The following is a 25,154-nucleotide window of genomic DNA, read 5'->3' on the forward strand; positions in this document are numbered from 1 at the left end:
GAAAGAACCTCTCTACCCTGAATATGTGATTTGTGGGCATATTGCACCACAACTTGGGAGACTAATTCCTAGGAATTATACCCAAGATATTGCTGGGTCAACTAAAGATATGGGTCATCACTGTAAAAAATTAGGGTTCTTCAAAATATTTCTTTTTAAATTCTACTTTAATGCTCTGTAATAAAACCAGTCACTATGAAGAAAATTAACTTTATCCCAACCAAAACCAGCACATTCCAATGAAGTGTTTACCAAGTAAGGGCTAAGAATTTTACCCTTGGGACATAAATTCCCTTGAAGTTGAAAGCTAAACAATTAATGAATCACAAAAGTAAACTGGGCTTTAGATTCAAATCTGTCAGCGATGGCTTGGTACCATCCTGCTGCAGTAAATGACATTCATGGCAAATAATGCAACATACACAGAAGTGCTTCTTGTCATGCATGAAAGCAGGAAAGTACCAAGGAAAATCTCACCTCCTTGTGATCTTCCACAACTGTCAGGATTGTGTCAATTGTGTGCAAGATGCCCATGGCCATAACAGTTTTGTCCTCTACTTCCTCATATTCCTCGCTCTGAAGTACTTTACCAAATATTTCAGCCTGTGAACAAAACCAACCAACTTGACATTCAAGAGCAAACCCATGTTTCTAATTTGTCATTCAAAACCAAGGCAGTTAATGCAGCAGCAGCAATGCTTTATCTCTAAGAGCTGTCAGCACTGAAAAATATGCTTGCTGCTTTTGAAAGGGGAACGTAGCAAATTAAAATCTCCTCTTTTTTTTTCAGAAGTCTACGTTAAGTCATTTGAAATGCTAAATAGTTAGACCACGGCTCATTAAAACCAGTGACACAAATCAGTGTCTTTGAAAAATCTATAGGTTTTAAAAATGCTTCATACAGAAAAAAACCCACAAATACTGCAAATACTACCAGTGGACTCTTACAAATATTACTTTGAACAGTGTGTACTTCAAGCAGAGTTCTTTAAATGTTCACCAAAGTAGGCCCACGCTTCTGAGTGGAGTGGTCATTTACTATTGCTCTCACCAGGTGCTGGGTCATGTCCACAGCGATAGTGGCGACTTCCTGGCTGTACTCATAGATCATCTTCTGGATTACATTCGTGAGATCATCGTTCTCTGTCTCCCTCACAATGTGCAGGAGCTCATGCATCACTGGCCTTACATAAGGCTTCACATATTCCTTGGCTAAAAGATGAATAGAAAGCAGGTGAAATCAGCTATCCATAAACACAAATATACTGCATCCATAAACTGCCATGGTAGCTGACTATTCTTGAACAAAGTAAGTTTTTAAAATTTGAATTCACTAAAGAAATAAAAAAGCCAAAAAACATACCAAGGCAATTTTACAGTCCATAACTAGTAGACAGAGTAAATAAATTGTGTAATATTGAAATACCACCTACAGCTAAAATCCACTTTTGAGGGAACACTTGCTCTCATACATAAAGCAGTGCTCATTTTTAAACATACACACTGCTTAAGTTCACTAAAAAAAACCCCAAAGATGGGTGATATTTACTTTATAAAAACATGCTGATTCTAACTTCTTTTGCATCATAAAAACTTCAAGTCAGAATTTTGGGATGAAATAAGCAAGTGAATCTGCCTAAACATGATAAAATATTCTGAAATCTATGTCTTCAAATGACAGAAATGTTTAGATAAATCTGCACCAACCTCCTTGTCTTGACAAAAAAATCAATAGATCAGTGTATACAGCTGATGAATCACTGCCACATACCTTGCTCTTGGTTGCATATTAAGGTCTGAAGGGCTATGGCTGCTTCTACTTTGACAGGCATCTCCTTATCATCAATCAGGCTCTTCTTTGTCAGCTCTACTGCATTCCTCAAGTTCATCTCATTGTGAAATTTCAAAGCACTGAATGAATGAAGTACCCAACAGGACTGCAAGGCAAAAACAGAAGCAATTTAGGGACTATGGCAATTTTAAGCATTTTTAACTGAGTCAAAACCAATGCTAACTATCTCTGTGCTTGCATGCATTGTTTTTTTCCTCCCATTTATGAATACACTTATGGTGTATTCTTTCATTAAATGTAGCACAGGTTTTGCACTCAAGCAGTTCTTTATTATCCTTTCCCAAATTTTAATAAATTCAGTGTGCACATAATTTGCATTCATTGCTTTGGTCCTTCTGGGGGAAACAAAATCATAACAAAACAATGAAAACTGTTCGTCCGTGACTGATATCGGCACTTGGGGATTTTCTTCAAGCAACAATCAAATTGATGTTACCTATTTGTGGAAATCCTGCCTGCTCTTCACAGCCATCTCTGCTAATGAAAAATGGCCACAATTGCTGCTCAAATTCTCAAGTTTGATTGAAGAGGTGAACATTAATACAACACAGACCCTACATCAATTCCTTTAACTGAAAAATCATTTTTAAAACAAAATTATGAAAAAAAGCCAGCACAAGAATGTAATTTCAAATTTTACTATGTATTTACCTAATTTCTTTCAGTAACATTCAGAATGAAATCAAACTGCAAAGGAAGGAACCGTGGCAAACACTGGAATTGATGTAACAGGTGAACTTACTCGAGCTCTGAGGTATCCCAGGTTAGACATGAACAAGGGAAACACGTGATTCTGCAACATCAGCTCCATTTGATCCTTGAAGACACTCTTCTGTTGGAGTAAGGAAAAATTAATTTTGGAGACCATTCATTTCACATACTTCTTTCTAGCCCATCATGCATTTTTAAATATCAACCATGGGAAACACAGTAATTTGTCTATATAATAAAGGTATCCTCCCACAAAGAGAAGTGGATCCCTTACCTTGAATAGAACCAACTCAAAAGCACAGCAAGTTCAAAACCAGGTAAGTGAAAGAACTGTACATACAATATTTTACTTGGCATTATTCATTACAACATGTAAACTGGAATTCTCATGTTATTTAAGGCAATTAATACCAGCTGATTTTTCTTAAAAACTAACAAGGATCAATAACCTAGTTATTCCATTCTTCCTACAAAGAAGAAAATATAAACCTGAAGATAAATATGGGGTTAGTATGGAACAGATCTGAGTTTCAAATGAACTACTGCTACTCTAAGTATCAAAACTTACTATCTTGGACACTACAGCAACAAATCTCATCCTTTTTTGTGTTTATTAATGGATGAAGATAATTCCTTTGTGACAGAAATTTCCTTAGCTGGAGAAGGACATTGGATGAGAGTTATACTTCATTATTTCAAACTTAGCAAATCCCAAGATTCTCACAGGAAGCTAGAACAAGCATGGAGATTTTAGACTTTCCTTACAGTCCAGAATAATAGAAAAGATACATGCTAGGGATGTTGTTACCATCCAAAGGAATGATTCAGTGGCAAAGACAGAGAAGGGTGAAATGGGACACTGAATACAACATGTATCTTGATTTCACCAATGCACACAGCATTTTTTCCACACTCATTCCCCAGCCTTCACAGAGCTGGATGAAGGACTGAGCAGAGAGAAAAACAGAGAGAAAAGAAAATACTGTTCTTTTGTGCATACTGGCCAGAAGTTTGTAGGCTTTGAACTGGAGCTGCTGTGGGGAGCCAGGTGGCTCAGGCAGGCCCATTGTGTCTGTGAGCTCCTTAGACTCAGGATCTCAGTCAGCTCAAGAGCCAGAAAGCACTTACAAATCCAGGATTTGAGATGGAAGCAGCTGATGGAATGTTTCAATATGTCAAATGCCAAACACGAGAAATTCAAATTTTAAAGGGGTCTGTGGTGTTCAGGGTTATTACTCTTTTATAAAGTACAATATAACCTCATGTTTCAGGATTGAAAATTTCAAATAGGAGCAGAATACTGGAATAAATCCCATTTTTTCCCCACAGGACAGAGATAATATGTTAATATGAAAGTCTCCTCACAACACAAACAATGTTGTCCTCATTCACTGTTATACTCCTGCATGAGGAAGGGCATTTACAATCCAAAATAATCTACAATAATTCTGCAAAAGTTACTGATGCTTCAGGATTTAAGATCAGAAAATAGATTGGTAAAAAAACAGATGGTCAAGTGTTGGTGAGATGTTGCTCGTAATATGAAGACAAATCCTGCACAGTGAGACAATTCAGATAAAATATAATAAATCAATTTTTAAAAGAAGCCTCCAGCACAAGATCACCATTCTCATGCTAAAAGTGATAATGCTTTGTCAATTACTTTTGACATGGAGCAAAGGCATATTTTGAACTCCACCATCTACAAAAGCACCAGGCAAACTGTAATCAATTTCAATTAGAGAGCAACAGTGTGTATTAAATTTGCATTCAGATTCCAGAAATACACCCAAAATTCTGAAGATGCTGTCTATAAAAAATGGAGGAAGGCTCCTTGTTCTTTTCAGCTTTTTTCAAACTCCCAACTGGCAGATGAAATAAGACTTAAAGCCACTTATTGAAGAGTGAAAAAGTTGGAAAGCTAGACAGAACACCCCTGTAATGTGTTAAGTAAACCTTTTCCTGGAACCAGAAGAAGCCCATAACAGTGCAGGCTGTTGGGGAATTTCATAAAGAATCATAGGCCATGTTGCTGATGGAATGCATGTTTGCTTTCTTAACACTTCCATTTTCCTAGTAAAGCAGCAGGGGACCAAGGGACTGTTGTGTAACAAACAACTAGAGCTTTGGAAAAACATGAGAAGGAAAAATCTGTGTGTAAAAAATTGTGATATAAAAACCAGGAAAAAATGTTAATATTTTTAAATAAATAGACTCTCATATTCTGATTGCAATCAGAGTGCAATCTCTCTACAGATTTTTATAAATATGGCTAAGGGCTAGTCATACTTTATAAAGTAAGAGTATTTTTATTTAAATCACAGCTGATAGCAAGAATTGCAAACTTTTTTCATTTCTTTACCCACTTACCTTCAGTAAAATATCTGCTAGGGATCCTATAACATGCAAAGCTCCATCTTTTTTCCTTGGATCAATGTTTGGCTCTGTCAGAATCTGGTAGCAATATGCCATCATTTTTGGTAATACCTGTGCAGGACAGAAAACACACAATCCCCTTTAGTCAAGTTATTTTAATAGCATTGTTTAAAAAATTCCTATGACATTTTCAAGAAGAAATTTTGTCTTGGCCAGAGCAATGTGAGGTACTAAATGCAGCATCTTTCAATAGCTAAAGTGTAGAACTTTGGAATTCTCAACTTTTCAGCCAAACTGATCAAAATTAGATTAATCTCCATTAAATTTCTCATTACTAACAGCAAGTAAGGTATTTTTGTCACTGTCTTGAAGCAACTAAAAAAAGTGATGAAAAGGCAAAAGGCTCAAACAGAACCTCGCCCACTTTTTCTCTTCTTTTCTGGCTTGTCTCACACATAAATATAAATACATATGTGTGTGTGCATATATCTATGAAAATACATATATTTTCAAGGAGAGCTTGGACTAAAATCTCATAAACTTAATTTGACCTACTGATTTTGGCAGTAGTTTCTAAAGTTGACTAGACTTAGAAAAGTTTCTTGGCAAAACCAATGGCTGAATGTGATTTCCACACTCATTATGTCCTTTTCCAACATGCCACTGGGATGGTCTAAATATAAATTATGAAAATGAGAAGGAAGATCAGTGGACAAGAACTGTTTTGACAATAAAAAAGTAGAAAGGTCATATTCCACCTATTCCACCTAATGTAAAGACTGTGTTCTCCTCTGAAAATCCATCTGGAAATGGAGCTCCATGATTACTGGATGTTAAAATGGAACCTAAGAAAAACATTTGCCATTTTAGCCAACTGTGTTTCCAGGGGGCTCGCCTGAGTATTTTTGTACAGGTAACTGGAAATACAGAAAGATCTACAGAAAAGCTATGTCCTCATTTAAAGAATAACTATATGGAATGGGTTTTGTCCTTGCTAACTTCATTGCTGCTAAGAAGGATTTTAAATAGCATCAGTGGAAATTAATAAGGATCAGATCCACTTTCCCTCCTGCTACAGTTTGTGATGCTGAGAATGGCTGTGACAGAGGCTGTTTGTAAACCTGGGAAAATCTATTCCAATATATCAATTCCAACCCATTTTGTATCTGGCAGATGCAAGAAGAATCTACTTAGTATTTATACACACCATATTTTATCTCTCCCCAAACTGATAGCATTCAGCCAGGAAACACTGAACTATGTAACAGCAAGTGTATTTTTCAAGATTAGCTTCCTGTAGCATCTTCAAATATATGGGGAAATAACTTTATTAAGGAAAATTCAAATAATTTAAAGTTGGCATCATACCTCTTTTCTCTTCTTTGCAGCAGTGTAAAGGAGATTCTGTGCTGCTGTTGTTGTGGATGCATAGTCCTCAAATACATCTAAAAATGGGGAGAAAAGAGCATTAAAAAAATTTATTTTCTGAATAATAATTTTTTTCTAAACCACCTTGGTTTTGGGGTATCACAAAATCTGGATGAATATATAACCTCAAAATTATTGCCATGATTGTCTTCACCTCCTGGTTAAAGAGTCAGACCCAAGCTTATGTTACACACCTTACTTCTTGCCTTCCAAATCCACTGCCCCTCTTCATTCCCTTAATTAAGAATATTCTCTTTATTCATTAGCACTTTTGAGACCATATACAAGGGACCAAAAATCCTGTCTCTTTTTTTAATTAAAACCCCTATAGGAAGAAAAACAATACACTCCAGTACCATCTGTATACCACATGTACACATTTTTTACTTGATTTTATTAAAACATCATGGGAAACTTTTTGTACATAAAATCTACTTAGATCTGGAGTAGCTTTAAGTCTGTTGAAAGGTCAAGTTTTTTAGTTTCATTCACTGCAACTAAACCTCTGCTGTTCATATTGAAAGTGTAATTTATACCTTGAAAAAAAAAACATGCAAACATGTTCTAATCCAAACATCCCCACACAAATTAAACCAAACTAAAAGACCTTAAAATGCTATCTCAAAATCTGACTCAAATTACACACCAACTCTTCCCAAAAACTTTTAGATAAAACATCATTAGGAAATACTACCAGACCACTGGAATCCTTGTTCCAAATGAAAAAGTGCCTCAAAAAAATTCCATTTAATGTACTTTGATATGTGAGTGTAATGTACTTTGAGTGTTTTTTTACCTTCCATGATACAATCTGAATCTGTTTTTAACTGCCTCAGCTACACATAAAAATAAGATTCACTACTTTCACAGAAAGAACTGAATTCACACACCAAATATCAAGGATGTATGTATACCCTAGTGATCAACACTATACTGTAATTAATTTGTTGCATAACAACTCTCCAAGCTTTTAAATAATTCTATGAATATTTAAATTCCATTTTCACATACACTAATCCCAAATCAACTAATTAAAATTTCCCAAATGCTGCATATATATCTCTGTGGTGCCTGGCTTGCAAGAGTTTTCCAGCTAAAATTGCTGTACTTTTAAAGTACCTTTCTCTTTTTCAATGACATGAATCTTTTAATAAATGCAATTATTCATAATATGGCCCTATGTGTTATTCCCAAGATTTTGCACTGTGTCTTTTGAAGGAATATATATATCTAATTATCTTACAATTGAGTAGTAATAAGTGGCAGAAGAACACTAAAGGCACTGACAATTTTCAGCAGGGAAAGAGTAAGTCAGGCCTCTTCTGGTCAAAGTGAGAGCTGCAGGAACCTGCAGACAGCTGGCACATCTGCAAGCCAGGATTCTGAAACAGGCACTAACAAGGGAGCAAGCCAGTCTGTCTGGGCTGTTCTGAGCACAAGTGAAGTAGAAAAAAACTCTGAGAGAATCATTTAAATCAAAGCTACCAGCCCCATAGCCCAAACTCACCTGATCTGCCACATGGTTTTAACTACAGATTGGTGAGATTTAAGAAAAAAGTTTTGTTCTTCCCATTGTTCAGGTGAAGAGAGACATTACAATGGCCATGCTGATCACTGGAACTACAGGGTACAGTTATGATGAAAGCAAAAAATAAAGCCAAATTACCAAATTTCATGCGGATATATTCATATGGATCCTCTTGCCAGAGCTCCTCATCCTCATCTTTGTAGCACATTAGAGAGAATATCACCTCTTCTGTTATAGTCTAATTTTAAAAAAGCCAAATACAAGTAAGTACACATAAAATCCAATTCCAGTACAGCTGCCCTCCACCATGCACTAATTTATTAGATTATTTTTCTGGAGAGTTACATTCCTTTAAGCAGCATTTTTTTATTTTGTCTACCAGAAACAAATTCACATTATTATAGGTACTTTCCTTTTGAAACAGGCCCAGACAGCAGCAGTAGTTATACAATCTATCGTTATAATATTACATTACCATGCACAAAATACACTTCAGGACATGGTCTGTACACAGCAGAATATTACATTCTGCAGAAGGATCTCACCAATGCAATACTTAACATGAGAACAGATTTCAGAGTCCTTTCCCATAAAAGTCATGGAATTAACTAACTACAAAGAGGATCTTATGATATGAAAAAATAAAAGAGCAGGAAGATTACTTTTCACTTGTTCTTTAGTTCACTTATAAAACATGCCTTTAAAAGAGGGTTTATCTCCTCTTAGATGAATGTTCTCTTTGTGCACTATCTTTGCACTACAATCAGAAATCTATGACAATTCTGAACACCAGTAACTAATAAAAGCCAGAACAGCCAGAACACTATGACTTTCTAGCAGACTGTAAAAACTCAAATAAAGAACTTATGGAATGGAATCTTTCCTTGAGTTAACATTATCTGCAATAAAGGGTAGTCATATATTGCAAAACACAACCACATTTGTGTAGAAATGTTATTTTATTTTCCAGATCAATTGCTGAATGATTAGTGAAATCTTTAAAAACACAAAACTTGGGGGGCTGGGGGTGTTTTTTAACCTCTCTGATGACATGCATTGTTTATGACTGGGTTTTAAGCACTGACCTGTATGTGTGGCTTCATTTGCTTCCATGTGATAGAGTGAATCACCCCTTGGTTCAGATAGTTCAATGTTTGCTGAAGAACACGTGGTGCAACATAGTCTTTTTGCCTGTACTGGTCTAAGATTCTTAAGAGAACCTAAAGAAGTGACAAATTGGTATTTTTAAATGAAGACTGAAAATTCTGCCTCATGCATAAACATGCAGTGCACTTCCTCAGTGAATATACATGAACAGATAAAGTAGTTTTACAGCAGATGTTCTAGCACTAGAAATCATTATAATGCCTTTGATCCAAAAATCATAAATAATTTAAAGATCAAGGTTCTAATCCTGCAAACATTTATGCAGATGCCCACCTTTACTACTAGCCCTACCATGTGATCACTTGTGATTATAAACCAAAGCTATACTTCAACAGTGAGAGGCTCACAGTTTAAAGAGGCCTCAGCAAAACCGGGAATAGGTAGGGAAAAGGCACAGTGAGATTTTCAAACTGGTGGCTTCTATACCTGCTAAGTGGTGTCTGCATTCATAGTTAATGATAGGTCCCTAAAGAAGATTAATTACTTTGGAAAAACAATGGAGAGAATAGAAATACTAAACCAGGAAAGAAAAATAGGTTCACCTAAGCCTCTGAATCAGAAGAGCTGCAAACCTCTTAACTTCAATTACTTATTGTAGCTATCAGATAGTATCACCTGACATGCTATTACCAACTCTATCACACAAAGCTTCCTTGGTAAAAAATTTTCCTCTACTAAGAAAAAAACACAGTACAAAGCTACTAATCTGCACCAATGGCAGGTGAATTATTAGTAAGTGTAAAGAAGTGGCATATACATGAATAACAATAAAAGTCAAGGGCAATGCATAACAAAATTTTGAGTCATATGCTTTCAGCAGAACAATTCTGCTTTGTAATTCTTCAGAGCATTATAATAAATTTTATTTTGAATATAGCTCCTTCATTAGGAATGCTAAGTTTGATGTTAAGTCTTTTATATGAAATGCTCCAAGGACAAGAACTGTCTAGATCTTATACAGACTCCAGCACAATGTCAGCACTTATCAACTGATGAATAAGTAACAAAGGCTTAGTCATGTAATATTCACAACAGAATTCTTACCAACTCTGCAAGGAATAATGATAAATCACTATTTAAGAGCCAGAAATTGAAGAAATGTGCAGATCATCCAGTACATTTATCTTGAAAGCTAAACTGTTCCCTCTGTAACATAGCCTAATACCTTAACAGACAAACTTTAAGTATTTCAAATTATAACTGCCCATGGGAGTCCATTTTTCTGCTCAGAAGTTACACACTGCAAGGCATCTAGAAAGGATATTTAGTTATTTCCCTTTTCATTTAATTTACAGTCTTACCACAACCATTCCCCTCCTTAGTTCTTCCTGATGGATAAACTATTCTGTTGTCAGACTGGATGAAGAAGAGTAATTTTCTTTAGCAACTTTATCAGAACTGAACTGTCTCCACACACCATGTTAAACACAAATAATTAGCATTCCTAACAAAAAATAATTTCCTTGTAAATGGTGAATTTAGGTTATATTTTCACATAATATGCTTTCCAGGAATAAAATAATGTTCATTGCTGTTCTCCACACATCTTCTAATCTGCTTCTATCTTCCTGAAATAAAACAGTATCATTGGATAAGTGTGACAGGCCTGAAAATACACCCTTTTGTGAAATGAGGCCTCTGCACCAAAAGTGTTCCTCTCAGTTGTACCTAGAGTGCTTATACACGACAATAATACCATTTTATCAGCACTCACCTTTTCTGAGAGTTTTCCTGCAGTGTTTTTTGAGTTGCTGAAAAATTGTGTTATTACACCTCAGCTGTATGGCACTGAGTTCTAAAGAACTTCTCAGTCACTACAAGGAAAACCTGCCAGACTCTCATCATTTTTGTTCAATAAATGAACCTCAACACAAGCACTGTTAAAAAGTAATACATTTCTTCAGTCAAAATAATGCAATTCATAAAAAATGAACTGTGCTTACCTGTTGTATGCCCACAGCATAGGTTTTTAAAAAGAAGTCTGAGAATTCAAAGTATTCTTTAGTTACATTTCCAGGACTTCCATATCTTTAAAAGGAAAAGAACACAGATATTTACACTGTGAGAAGTCTATGGTGTCAGGAAGATATAGTACTTCCTAAACCATACAGGACCCTGAGTGGTCTTGCATCAACAAAGGAAAAATTTACCACAGATTCCTTCTAAGTCATCCTTTCCCATGTAACACCTTACTTCCCTATTCTTAAATTATCCCAAGATAAGGTATTATACTGAAGTAAACATGGCTTTTTGTCACAACCTCTGTAACTTCCAAGTTTATGAATTTCTTTTCAAATCCTTCCCTGCCTTTATGCTTGAGAATATAAACACTTGTAGCTGAGTGTATTAAAATAAATATGTAATTGGATAGATTTACTTTTCCTGTGGGACAAGTTTCTTGCCATCTTAAGGGAGTCCAATCATTTCACTAAGAGCTGAGACCAGCAGTTGTGCCAGTGCAAGGCAGAGGACAGCAGCAGGAAAACCTCTTGAGTGACCAGGAGCTGTTAAATTTCTCAAACTGTCTTCTCTACTTGCATGCCAAGTAATGGTATAGACCTGTAACCCAAATTTAGTTTTTAATCAGTTACCTTTCAAAGAGACGAGCTACAATATGCAATGCCCACTTCTTGCATTTCCACCACACCAGCTCTGGTCTATCATCTTCATCAATTTGCAAAGTCTCCTACAAACAAATATATTTATTTTAAATTAGTTATGCCACTTGTTGAGAAGCAATTATGTTTTAAATATTCCTTGCTAATAAACTAATATAAACACACAGCATGGACTAAAGCTTTCGTTCTGTTAACAGTTATATGAGACTCAGGAATTTTCAGTTATCTTAATTAGGCAGTATAATGTCTATGTGCAATACCTGCACAATGCCTGTACTTTAATTTTAAAATTATACATATTTTAAAAAATGCAGATTCTCAGATACACTTGAATACCACATCACTCTGGCTCAAAAATCCAAGGATAAGAATCTTAAGAAAAGCCCACTTAGAAAATCTTTCCACTGACTGTTCTTCAAATGCCAATACACAAGTTTCAGAGGTCTTCACAAAGCTAGAACTCACCAGTGGTACATTTCTATCAATGATGGTCCGGAAGATTTCCATCCACTGAGTCATAGTCTGGTTATTCACCAACTGGAGGGGCAATGCATACTGCAATAAGGGAAAAAACAAGGTATGAAATACTATTTTTCTCTGTAAAAGGCAGATCTTTCTGCAGCAGTTACATTCTAAGGAAGATGAGGTTTTAAGTAAAATTAAAACCAATTAGGTTACATATCAACACTACTCTAATTGCATCTCTCTTGGTACAATTTGAAAAGGAATTTCTGAGCAGACAAATTGAGGAAACTTCCTCAGTCTAAGAACTTGCCAACTGTGTTTGTTTTTCTTCTTCACAACAGCCCAGGTACTTTTTAGGATTACAGCAGTATTACAGGGCTTTGGCAGACTAATAGCATTTTAGCAAGCAAAATGTACTCACTACTGACAGAACCAGAGGACACAGCCTTAAGCTGTGCCAAGGAGAATATAGGCTGGATATTAGGGAAAAGTTTTCTATGGAAAGAGTGATAAAGTACTGGAATGGTCTGCCCAGGGAGGTGGTGGAGTCACCATTCCTGGATGTATTTAAAAAAAGATTGGACATGGCACTCAGTGCCATGGTTTAGTTGAGGTGTTAAGGCATGGACTGGACTTGATGATCTTCAAAGTCTTTTCCAACCTGCTCATTCTGTGATTCACTACTACTACCAAGCTACTATCCCATAAACCTCACCTCTCTACAAAATCCAAAGAAAAGTAACAATATTCAGCCAAGGTATTGAAAAGAAAAATAGGATCTTGGTATTTTTTAAATTCTCCATCCATTTAGAAACAAACTATTTTAGCTTTTCAACACACCCTAAGAATTTTCAGGCTCTTCCTTATGAAGGCCCTGGTTTGGTTTCTGATTGTAAATACTCCTTCACAAAACTCATCTCAGTAAAAGCCAAACTCATCTCTCTGAAGTGCGTGTGCCTTAATACACAGTATCTGCCAGATTTTCAGCAGGTAATGAGAAATGCCTCCTACTGAATTGCAACATTTGACAATTACACTACAATATTCATTACTGACACTTTCAGAGACCAGCCATATGGTCTAGATACCTAGTTTGTATCAGGCTATGTGCAACTTTATAAAAATAGGAACACTTCTCTAGTGAGCTTACAGATACAATGTGCAGAAGCACCCTCCATTCATTAAAAATTTAATCTGGGCAATGATGTGACCAGCTTCAAGGTAGAAAAATCTATAAATATCCTATTTTTATAACAGCTGTTTATTGTACATGACTTTTCCCATCCAAAAGGGTATTCTTATTCAATCACACCTCTGAAAGTAGTGAAGGAGGTCACTGTGCCTAGCAAAGTAAAAGTTTCTTTTTCCTCTACACAGATGCCAACCTGAACAAGAGCATAGAAGATTTTTAAGATTTGTTTCTGAAGCAGTACAGAGTAATGGGAGTTATCAGGCAGAAGCTGGATCATCTGCTGCTGAATCCGAGGCAAAAATATTTGCATGGCTGCTATGAGGGGATCTCGTTCCTCTGCCTTTTTGTACCTGCAATGGAAACAAAAATGTTGGTCCAGGATCTACACACTGGCGATTATAATGCCTATTCCCCACCAAAAATTTAATTTTGGTGCCCTAAAAAAACCAAAAAAAGAATATCCAGCACTCACTCAATCACTCTCCCCTCCTCTAACCCCCATCTGAACCCTTTGTGCAAATTCACTAAAAATACCTATAAATAAAAAAATGGAAAGCAATAAACATTGCCTTACACAAAGGCAGTTACTGAGAAGAAGAACTACTGTTCTTTACTACTGAATTGTCACCTCACAGGGGCAGGGACTTGATTTTCTCTGCTGTTCACCCAATGCTAAACCCAAGCTGGGTGCTGAACAAATGGAAGTGAACAGCCATTGAAAGGGAAAGACAATTCCTTGCTTTGGAAAACATTCTCTTTCTCCATTTACATTCCTTTTGTGTGGTTTATACATATGTTTCTAATAATAGGCAATTTTAAAAAAATATGAGTGATAAGCCCCACTACACTGCTCCTAATTTATGCTGTGTGGATTTAGACTTCTTGCCAGGAAGATGCTACAGGTAACAATATGCAATAGCAGTATGTGACAATGACAGCACTGTATTCATGACATAAAAGCAGAAAATAATTTGCATTCATACATTTAGAATTTGGGGTATCTTCAAACAAAGAAAGTTATAATCCTAAGGATTTTTTTTACAGCCAAATCAAAGTATGAAGTCTGAAGAAAAAAGTTGCAGTAAATTCATACAGACTATTGCTGGCAGCTCTGCTTTCAATTTACTAATGATACAAAGATGATGAATATTTTTCATTTATTTGCAGGAAAGGAAGCATATGATAATTATTAATTCCCATTTTCTGTCTGAAATCCCTTGTAGAACTGCCAGTGCTCTTAAGAATGTCATTTTCAGTAATCAACTTCCACTGAAAGTACCAATTCCTCATTTACTGATGGACATCAACTTACTCATAAGTCTTCACCAGCTGATAGAGGCACAGGAGGCTCCCAAGCCAGCTGCCACTGTTTGGAGACTGCAGGTAGTATCCTATCTTGTCTACCACAGCTGTCCAATGGCCAGGGAAGTCATGTTTAATGATAGCACGGAGGCACATTGTCAGCTGGGCTCTAGTGCAGGGAGGGAAAAATATGTAAGTGAATGCGGTCATGGCATTGTGTTTAAATTAAAGGATAAATCCCAAATCTTGGTTTATTGGCTACAATACCTGTATTATGTCATAAGCATCAAACATATTTTGAGAGCACTGAAAGAGTTCTGGGAAGTAGCAGAGGAAAAGCAAGAAAAAAATCTGACTGGATTTAACTTAAAAGAATAAATTAATTTCAGAACATTTTAACTACTTTTCTCCCTCCCTCTTCACATGTATCAAGCAGTATTTTAAAAGAATTACTTGCTCATGGAACCAGCTAGCTTTGTGCTTTGACAAAGAATGTTTATACTTGCTTATCAAGCTGAAAGCAACCACAAAAACACAAATTCGTATGTTTTCATAATAGAATAATGGCCTGTGTTATGATCCAAGCCACTGGCTCCTCAAGAAATTACAATTTTCCTGGGACCTTCTAGAACAGCACTTTTTCAACCTCCAAAGCATATGGCAGAGCCAATTAGTTGAAGAACATCCTTCTGTTTCTCTCCTGCCACACACCTTTAGAGGCCACTCTCAATGGGGAGGCAAGGCAGAACTGTTGATTGACTAAACTGAGGTGTGGGTAAAAAAGCTGAGCAGTGCTGAACTAGAACCTGTGGAGAAATACTTTTAGTTCTGCTAAGTAATGAAAAAACAAAGCCTGCAGAAAATATCAATTCCCATCCTATCAGCCTCACTTTAATTAAAGGGGTGAAAAATCATAACTGTAGTATGTCTGTGATTCTTAACCATTCTTCCAGCAAAAGCAGAACCACAATTCTTCATTCTTTTAGTACCGTAAAACCAAGAAGCCTAATAGTTAAATACTGGGGTTACATATAAAAATTGGTAAAGTAATTAAGAAAAGGGCTACTAGAAAAAAGGAATCTTGGACAGTATTTCCCTGAATGGTTAATTCCATATTGCAGACAGCCCTGTATATACTATCTGCCTTGAATCAACAAACAGACAGGCTGTTACTACAGCAAGTGTTACAAGATACTTTGAACACCTTTAGAGGATAAACCACATCACAGGGCTTGCTGCCAGGTTACTACTTTTCTGAAAAACACCCATGAATAAGTGTAAACAGATTACTATTACTTTGGCAAAAATGTACTTGTCTCATCTTCCAAAACATAGAGATTCTCATGTTAACAACTGTGGTGGCGCTTGCAGAGGTCCCAGGATGAGGGAACAGATGAGAATGTTGACTCCATGTTTCAGAAGGCTTGATTTATTATTTTATCATATATATTATATTAAAACTATACTAAAAGAATAGAAGAAAGGATTTCATCAGAAGGCTAGCTAAGAATAGAAAAGAAAGGAATAAATAACAAAGGCTTGTGTCTGGGACAGAGAGTCCAAGCCAGCTGACTGTGATTGGCCATTAATTAGAAACAACCAACATGAGACCAATCACAGATCCGGCTGTTGCATTCCACAGCAGCAGATAATCATTGTTTACATTTTGTTCCTGAGGCCTCTCAGCTTCTCAGGAGAAAAAATCCTAAGGAAAGGATTTTTCATAAAACATGTCTGTGACATACAACATCGGACTGGCAGGTCTGAAAACCTGAGCAACAGAACCATCTGTGTGCAATGTGAGGTACCTCACTAAGTCAGGAGAACGAATGATTCCCTCTACAATGTTATCCCGAATCTGCTGCCGATCGTTCTCATGGATGTTAAACGGGAAAACCGCTTCTCCAGGGGGTGGCTCACGGTCTGGCCAGTACTGGGTCACCATGTTCTTCAGGTAAATGGCAGCTAAGGACAGACAGAGGGGAAAGAACAGTTTAATTCTACACATTGCCCAGTGCTCAACATGTAGAATGGCTAAAAGTAGAGCAAAGAGTTGAAAAGGCAACTGAAAACCACCACCTGAATTCTTAACAATTATGGGCACTGAGCACAGCTGAATCAGAAAAACATTTTTCTTATGATTTCACACAAGGTCAGGCTCAAGCACTTGATTAGAACAGACCAGGATAATACTTCCATGAGCATCTCTCAAGGTACATTTTTACTACAGCAGTCTTCCATATGAAAATAATGTCCCATCATTCTAAACAAGCCAACAAAAATCTACTTATGTGTGTTTTCACTCCTTCCTAAAACAAGGACTCAAGCTCAGTAAGTGAAGTTTTGGAAGGCTCGTGTAAACAAATCACTGCACACACAGATGGGACACTCTGCTTGGGGAAATGCCCAGTATGAAACTGGCACATGGCCTACCTTCTATTCAGACAGAAATGTTTGTTGTGAATTCCCTAAGCTTTATTTCACTATTAGGATTTCCCATAATACCTTCGAATTGTTCCCTTCTGTCTCACATGAAAAAAACCAAGAAAAATAAAGTTAATCTTCAACAGAAAATAAAGCAGCATTAATGCATCAGTACTAAAATGCCTGAAGGCATTCTTCAGGAAACATGAGAAATATGGTATGAGGCATTAAAGGAATGTTCTTAATAAACTCTTATGCCTGGACACTGTTTTGGTTGATTACTAGCTAGGGTTTTAAAGTAGAAATAAGATATCCTTGGGTACAGTCATTTCTTTTGGTGATAAGAAATTGCAAAGCATGAAAACATGTAGTCTGTAAAATACTTTATAGGAGCAAGAGGAAAAAAAGCTCTTTGTCTATGACATGCCAGACTAGTCAGACAAGAAACAGGTCCTGAAAGACCAGCCCAAGACTTTAATCTATTTTGTCCATAGATCTTGTTGTTATACAAATTTTTGGCTTTTAAAAAATTCCCAGGGAAATCTGTTGGCTTGCAAATATGACTTAAATGTGCTTCTCCATTTTACACCCCTCTTCTGCAAAAAAAAAAAAAAAAATTACATTCTACATAGTTGGTCTTTTCCCTGAATGGTACTGAAATGAGAGATTAATTTATAAAAATGACCTTATGGAGTTTAGATTAAGCTTCAAACTTTACCACAGAATGGACTAACAACACCATTCAAAGTTGGATTATCTTTGAAAAAATAAAGGCCAGCATGACAAACAGAATATGTCAGCACGCTCCAAAGCACTCAGGGGATTAATGGGATCTGTACAAAAAAAACCTCAACAGTGCTTCTATGGGAAATGCTGTTCCACAGGATAAAAACAAAGCTGTGAATGAAACAGTATTAATTAATTTACTGAAAGGCCTGAACAGTCTCTGTATCTGACAAACATATTACAGAGGAGTAGTTAAAATGGATTATGAGAATTTAGAATCTGATCTTCCACAAATGCATACAGTAAAGTTAACTGCACCACTATACCTGAACTCACACACACAGCTGAGCAATCCTTCCAGACATGCTCAGACTGTAACTGTGCAACTTATCCGTGATGTGACCTTCCTTCACATCTACTTATTTAAGCCACCAAGATACTGACTAAATGTATGTGGCTACCCTTGATCTGTGAATTAAGGAATGATTTTCCTTTTACAGAAATTTTCACTTTTCCAGAGAAAAGAGATTCAAATAGAGAAACATGCACTCAAATGTGATAACCTTTTCTATTTTTAAATTCACACTTGTCTTGGCATCATTACTGCTGTACCAGCAGGAGAAATAATACCTAAGGGTTCTCAGTTTTGAGTAGAAATCATGCTTTTTTCCTATCAGTATCACAGCAATCCAGTAGGGATCACTATACACACAGGGAAAGCTGAAGTAGGACTCAATCCTATACCCATGGTTTCATGTGATCCTCACGATGGAAAGAAACACCAAAGTTAGATCCTTTTCATTTCCTCCCCAGAGCAAACCTGAACTGACTTACATTGCAACAGTTCAAGAGTCTGTTCAAGGAGCAGACTGACTGAAAGAAAATGGAACAAGGGATTTCACCTCACCTGCCTGACGCACCGGAAATTCGACTTGGTCCGACACTATGATTTGCAGCAGACTTGGAGCAAAGTTGATGATCTTATAGGACTGAAACACACAAACAACACATTAGTAAGTTTAAAGTATGTTTAAAGTAGACTGTATTAGCAAATGCTGAATGAGGAGCACAAACTAAGGATTTTGCACTGCTTTTGCATCCTCCTCACGATGGATGAAAGGTTTCGGGACTTGAATTTACCCAGACCTGCAGAAATCCAAATAATTCCTCGTAAAAGCAAAGCATGTAATTGCACATGGGCAGAATAAGTAATGTGAAGAGGTCCTCAATTACAGATTAGTGATAAAGAATATTTAAATAATTCTAAGAATACATAGCGAAAAGCACTAGATATCTGCCTTTGAATTACTCAACTTAGCTCCATAGGTCAAACGGACATTGACAAGCTTCACCAATACATGCCATTTATTAGCAAAATAGTGTGTGGCAGAACAGCAATAGCAAAGAGATTTTAAAAAATCATTTAGAATTGTTTTCAAGTGTAAACAGCATCTGCATTTGCCATATGCAATTATCTTTTAGCAAACTAGATGCATAGTGCATCTCAATAAAAACTGGGGAAACAGCGGGACAAACATTTTCAATTAAAATCAAGTGTAGGCAGATAACACTTCAAAACCCACAGCCTTCATGGGAACTTTTCAAACGCTACATCAGCCATGCAGCTGAAGAATTTCAAAGAGAAAACAATGCTCAGTGAACTTCTGAGCAAAGCACACCAGATTTAAAAGATGTGACAATCTGATAGCTTTATCCTGCTGCCATCCACCGGGGCTCCTCCAGCGAGGAATCGCTGACTCAGCGTGGTGCAGTTACTACTAAGCCTTGGCAGATCAGTACTGGTAGGTCAGATCTTTCATCCCTTGGATCCATGTGTTTTATGTTCAAAGAGAGAGGTTTCTTGGGGCTAGATGGCAGCAGCTTTCTGTATTTCACCTTTTATAGTGTTTCCTCCCACTAGATTATACCTGGCAGTTCTGTGGTTGCTCCCAGAGTTGTGCTCAAAGGACAAGTATTGAACATCCTCCTATAGAACTCTGCCTCATTCAAAAGCTGTGAAATAAAAGATACTTTCTGCCCTTCATGTCCCCAGTTCTTTGATCTACCATATCCATAACAAGGTGAAATTACACTGCTTTCATGATGTCTAAGCGTCCCAGCTGCATCGCGACACTATCATTCAATAATTTCACCAAATCACTTAACTTTCTGGCCCTCATTTTATTCACTATAATGATAGTGTAATTCTAACTCAGAGACTCATTTGATGTTTATAGAGTAATCTGAGATGCGAGATAAAAGCAGTAGTGGCAAATCAAAAGCATACTCTCCTGCAATTTCCTTCTCTATAAACTTTAATTATCCCTAAGAAATGTTCCAAATAAAGTAAAAGCTGTAACATCCAGCATAGGAACTCTATTTATCTACAGACATGCTGAACTTGTTGAAGCATACTAGATTACAAAGATCACCTTTTAATCCAGTAGCCTGGAGTACAAAGCTTGCCCTTCAGTCACTACTGGACAACACCGGTGTGTTTTGAAACGGCCACAGTCGACTGCAGCATCCTCCAGCACTCAACACCCAAGTTGCACAGAGATAAGGAAAACACGAGAAATCACAGCAGCACAGAAACCCAAAACCATGCATGAACTCTAACCGTGCTTTTTGTTCTCAACTGTGCCTGTACACTGTTCTCAGACCCAATCTACAAAGCTTTTACTACTATAAACACACCAATTAAAAATGCAGCTTTGGGGGGTTGTTTTGTTGGTGATGGTTTCCAGCTGCAATCCTACCAGTACCACACTTAGGCTGGACACAGTGCTAACAATATTATTTCCCTTTCCCTGTCCTAACAGTTTTTACTGAATCTACATTAAAATCACTGCTAGCTCAGGAAGCTTTATGAGTACTACTTGTGCTGGTGTACAACTGCTCTCCCTGAAGTTTTGCCAGGATCTACACAAATATGGTCATTTGCCTCCGTGCCAGATCGGCTCAGCAAGCACCCGAGCGACAAATGCCCTGTGCCGCAGGCGGAAGGCACAGGGTCCCCGAGGGGGTCCCATCCCCACCAGCACAGCGCTACCCGCGTGTCTTTACACCTCACACACCGCCACCCCTACAGAGATCGCCAGGCCCGTTAAATCCTTCTGTTCCCTTCTATTGTCGTGCCCGGAATTTACATTTTTACATAGCTCTGTTTACTACTCGTTATCGGAAACAAGAAGACTGTAGAGATCAACAGAGACTGTGAGCCCACGTTGGAAACAAGACACACGATTCTGTTGTATTTGTGAAGCTCAAATTACATCCTGCTCATTTGTGCAGCAACAAACCCGGGTCAGGAAAACTACATGCTGCTTGCAGTTTTTAGAACAGAGGACTTTTTAAAAAGCTGCATGCAGCAACATTTTTCCTATACCAGCACATTCTCGTCTGTTTAGTTGTCATGCTAATTGTGATCCTGGGAGGTGTCCCTTCCCTGTTGCTCCGGACATCAGCAAACAAAGCTGGACCTATCACGGGAGCAGGTGCAGAGCAATTGTCAGGTGTATATTGTGACATGGAAATGGACATGGAAGAGACCTTGGAGCTGGATGAGTTCAACAGGACGGTTCTTTATATCACTGCAGCTGCACCTTAACAAAAGGAGAGCAGGAATACTGTCAGTGCCACAGAAGGAACACAAAACTATCGGCTGATTTTGAAGAGTCGTGCCCAGGAGCCGCAGGGAGGCACCAGATGGCTGAAAGAGACCTTCAGCACAACTCCCACAACACAGCACGGTGCTTTGTGCACTTGGTGAATAATTACACTGCCCTGAACCCACATTGCTGGGATCTGGTAAAACTTCTTGTGAAAAGTGCTGATCCACTGGGGCACATGTTTATTTTGAAAGAGAAAGTGAAAGTTTTTGAAAAGCAAACTTTCACTGAGTACTTACAAAGAGCAATTATTTCAAAGCTGTGTAAAACACAGGCTGTCATTCTTGTATGAATCCCAGATCAGAGCATTTATCTTAAAAGAGAATCTCACTTAATTTCCACTGGGATTAAGAGGATGGGATCCAGGAGTGTGCAAGGCTAGCAGCTACACTGGGAGAGGCATACAGCACTGGGAAGGCATAATTGGGTAAATTTAGAGCAGAGAAGAGATGCGTATGATCCCTGCATGTTGTTCCATCTGTGTCTACTATCTCAGGATCTGTGCACTGCAGCTGCACAGCTTTTTGCACTCTGTTCCTTCACCTTTGGCCTGATGTATCCTTCCCTGCATCACCATCACAGCTCCAGGCTTCAAAAGATCAGAGAACACATCTTTTTCTGCCTATCTCCTCTTCCATTTGATTAGGTACAGAATATATGACAGACAAGTGAGCCTCAGGTGGGCCACTGAAAAACATCAAGATGAAGACCATCACTTGTAAAGGGCCAGAATACAAGGAGAGATAAGTAGCAAAAAATACATTAAAATCTCCCCAAATAGATCCTACTGAAGCAAACACATCTCACATCTGATGTTCATATTTGGCCCCCAGGTTCTCACACATCATACACTGCTAAACTCATTTCATGAAGCATTATTCTTCTGTCCTGCTTGCTGTCATATTCAAAGACCATAACTGCTCCAGAATCACAAGAGTCAGTAACCTTCTCACTTACTGATGGCAACCACAGTGCCTGAGTGCAGAATGGCACTGAAAGGTTCTTCTTCCCCTGCAAAATATCAGGACACTCTAGGACAATGGATATGGGAAATCTGGAAGCCTTCCTTCACATTCTGCAAGCCCAGATCATCCTTCCCCACCAATAGTAAACATCATTTTTATACCATCGCTGAAAAAACAAGGCACTGCATCTCTGTTTGCAAAAACAAACACACAGAAGAAATTTGTACCTTGAATTAATGAGAAATGAACTTTTTACAAACATAATTGCAAGGCTTAAATACATATGATCCAAATGCTCAGCTACCTGGTTTACCAAGTCTTATATTCTGTTTCTGTATACTGAAAATGTATACTTAGAAATTCCACTGGCAAACTTAGGAGTATTTCTGCAGTTGTTAATAGCATTTTCACTCTTGTTTTTTTACACTGTCAGTCAGAGACAGTTGTTAAAACAAACCAGAACTTCAAAAGATACTTTTTTCTTTCCCTGCCTATATGCAAAGATACTATGTAGAGTGGGGAAAACACTGTTTTCACAAAGTGAAAATAAACTTGCGCAAGAACCCACCTGAATTTCTTTCCTGTATGGATTCTGCTGCCAAATTCATCCAGGATCAAAGAAACTTCACTTTCCACATAACTTTTAATTATCCAAGTCAACTTCCTCATCAAATTGGTCTCAGATTTCTCCCTCTAGGTATCATGAAGTGCTCACTGGCAGTTACAGAGTGGCCTTAAGATCCCTGCCTACTATAGCAGCCAGCTCAACAAAGATGTGGAAAGATATGGAAGGAAGCCAAACTTTATTCTGGATTCTTCTGCTTTTGGGTAATCTTTTCACACTTCTTCCAGCACTGCTATTCAGTTGCTGTCAAAGCCAAATTATGTAACTCCTACTCAATATTTAAAAAGCCCAACTGTATTTCTGCAATTGAGTTCTTGTTCTCTCCTTTGCTACAGGCCAAAGGAATGTGTTACAGCATGTTGGGCCACTGAAGATTAATGTAGAAAACCTGTATGGGAATCCTATCTGAACTGGAATTAGAATGACTCTGTATGTTCAGTAAAGTATATTTCACAGCACTCCAAGAACTGGCACATGAAAGCAGTATATAACCATAATATAAATAAATAAATGAACCCAGCAAAAGTCCTTGAAGTCCACGAGACAGATGTAACAGGAGTAATAGCCTGGAACAGATACTGACAAATTATGCACAAAAACTGAGTCTATTTCTTGGTATGATAACTAACCATTCTTCTAAGTAGAGTGTGAGTGATAAATATCATCATCAAGTGCACTCTAATTACATTACAGAGCTGAACTAAAAAAAGGCAGGGCAGGGAGGCAAAAGAAAAAGAGGGGGAAGGAAAGACATGTACACTTAGAAACCCAAGAGTCTAAAAGGGAAATGGCAGCAATTACATGAGATAGACACTGACTCGGCAGGAGGCTGCTCTAGTTTAGCAAGAATCAGATTTCAAATAAATCCCACACTTACAGTTGTGTTCAGACCACAGAGAGAAGTGAAGTTTGCTAATGATTTCAAAGTAGCATCAACCAAGGAGAAAGATCAGAAAAATCCTACTAAGAACTGAATGATCTATAGAACTGCACCAACACAAATGGTGTTGGGTAAGAGGCCAATGTACATGGTCAGGGACTCAAGGATGACACAACTTCCCCTAAAAACTTGAGGTTTGTGAGTGAAGAACAGCAACAGAATAAAAAGATCAAGGGACTTTGGTATATTGAGTGATAAGAAACAAGTAGATGTTGGACACAAAGAAGATAGTTGTAGATTTAGTATTTAATGACGTATTAGCAGCTTTGAGCACAAGACTTTCTGGAACACTGCAAACACAAATGACCAGACTCCACAAGAAGGATTATTTCAAAGGGAAACTGGTGCAGAGAAGAGCTGTGCTCCTATTACTAGATTTCATAAATTCAGTTTTATGATATGGCAAAGGAAACATAGCCTGCTGAGGCTAGAAAAACAGGCTTCTAGGGGATCAGCCTTTGACAAAGCTGTCAGAGAGGGTACCAAGAAACCTGAAGTAAGATTGGCACAAATAGATATAAATGGACCATAAACCAATTTTGGCTGAAAACCAACACTTGGTTCTAGCTGCAAGAGGAAGAAAATTCACAAGCAGCCTTCTAATAGATATAAAAAAGGACAAAAAAAAAAAAAGGAATCCTGATTCCATTTCTGAATGAAGTTAGGCGATAATCCAGGAGGCTGACAGCAAGTTCAGTGATTTGGGTGTATCTTTATACAGAAGCAGGAAAGTACAGAGGGGAAAGAAGCATTTTCAAACATGTTGGGACTTCTTACACATAGAAAAGCTTTCATTCATGTAAACTCTATCCCCCATGCTCTATACTGTAAGCAAACTGGAATCAGGACTATTAGGCTATTGCTCTAAAGGAGCAATAAATTGTTCTGGTACAGCACTGGGGTGCCTGCAGACAGGCACTGTCCTGGTGCACTAGCAGGATTTGCAGTGTCTGGGAAGCTCGTGGCACTACCTGGACTCAAAGCTGAATGCCAGTGTACGCTGCAGATGAGCCAACACAGGCAAATTTTACCTCAGCACCCCTGAAGCTGTCTCAAGAGCAGCATCCCTGCAACTATGACACAGAACAAAGGTGACTCCTGTGCTGTTCAGCCAAGGGCTCCAGCACCACTTATTGACAGAGAATTTTCTGTTTGCTTGGTGGA

General features: G+C 37.7%; 1 protein-coding gene across 1 annotated transcript in view; it reads right to left on the minus strand.

Annotated features, from left to right (window-relative positions):
- Positions 1-25,154, minus strand: part of IPO8 (importin 8) — a 47,579-nt gene that overhangs the window by 20,590 nt on the left and 1,835 nt on the right. Inside the window, exons 2-16 of the mRNA XM_071422392.1 lie at positions 18,697-18,778; positions 16,448-16,604; positions 14,650-14,808; positions 13,531-13,687; positions 12,146-12,235; positions 11,654-11,748; positions 11,006-11,090; positions 8,981-9,115; positions 8,034-8,133; positions 6,308-6,384; positions 4,934-5,050; positions 2,595-2,684; positions 1,772-1,937; positions 1,052-1,212; positions 478-603 (exon numbers count right to left, since the gene is read on the minus strand). Of these exons, the coding sequence (XP_071278493.1) occupies positions 478-603; positions 1,052-1,212; positions 1,772-1,937; positions 2,595-2,684; positions 4,934-5,050; positions 6,308-6,384; positions 8,034-8,133; positions 8,981-9,115; positions 11,006-11,090; positions 11,654-11,748; positions 12,146-12,235; positions 13,531-13,687; positions 14,650-14,808; positions 16,448-16,604; positions 18,697-18,778 (1,797 nt within the window). The remainder of the gene's footprint in view (positions 1-477; positions 604-1,051; positions 1,213-1,771; positions 1,938-2,594; positions 2,685-4,933; positions 5,051-6,307; positions 6,385-8,033; positions 8,134-8,980; positions 9,116-11,005; positions 11,091-11,653; positions 11,749-12,145; positions 12,236-13,530; positions 13,688-14,649; positions 14,809-16,447; positions 16,605-18,696; positions 18,779-25,154) is intronic.

The sequence above is a fragment of the Agelaius tricolor genome, unplaced genomic scaffold (assembly GCF_023055355.1).
Source record: "Agelaius tricolor isolate 1412-34295 unplaced genomic scaffold, bAgeTri1.0.p SCAF_3, whole genome shotgun sequence".
Taxonomy (NCBI): domain Eukaryota; kingdom Metazoa; phylum Chordata; class Aves; order Passeriformes; family Icteridae; genus Agelaius; species Agelaius tricolor.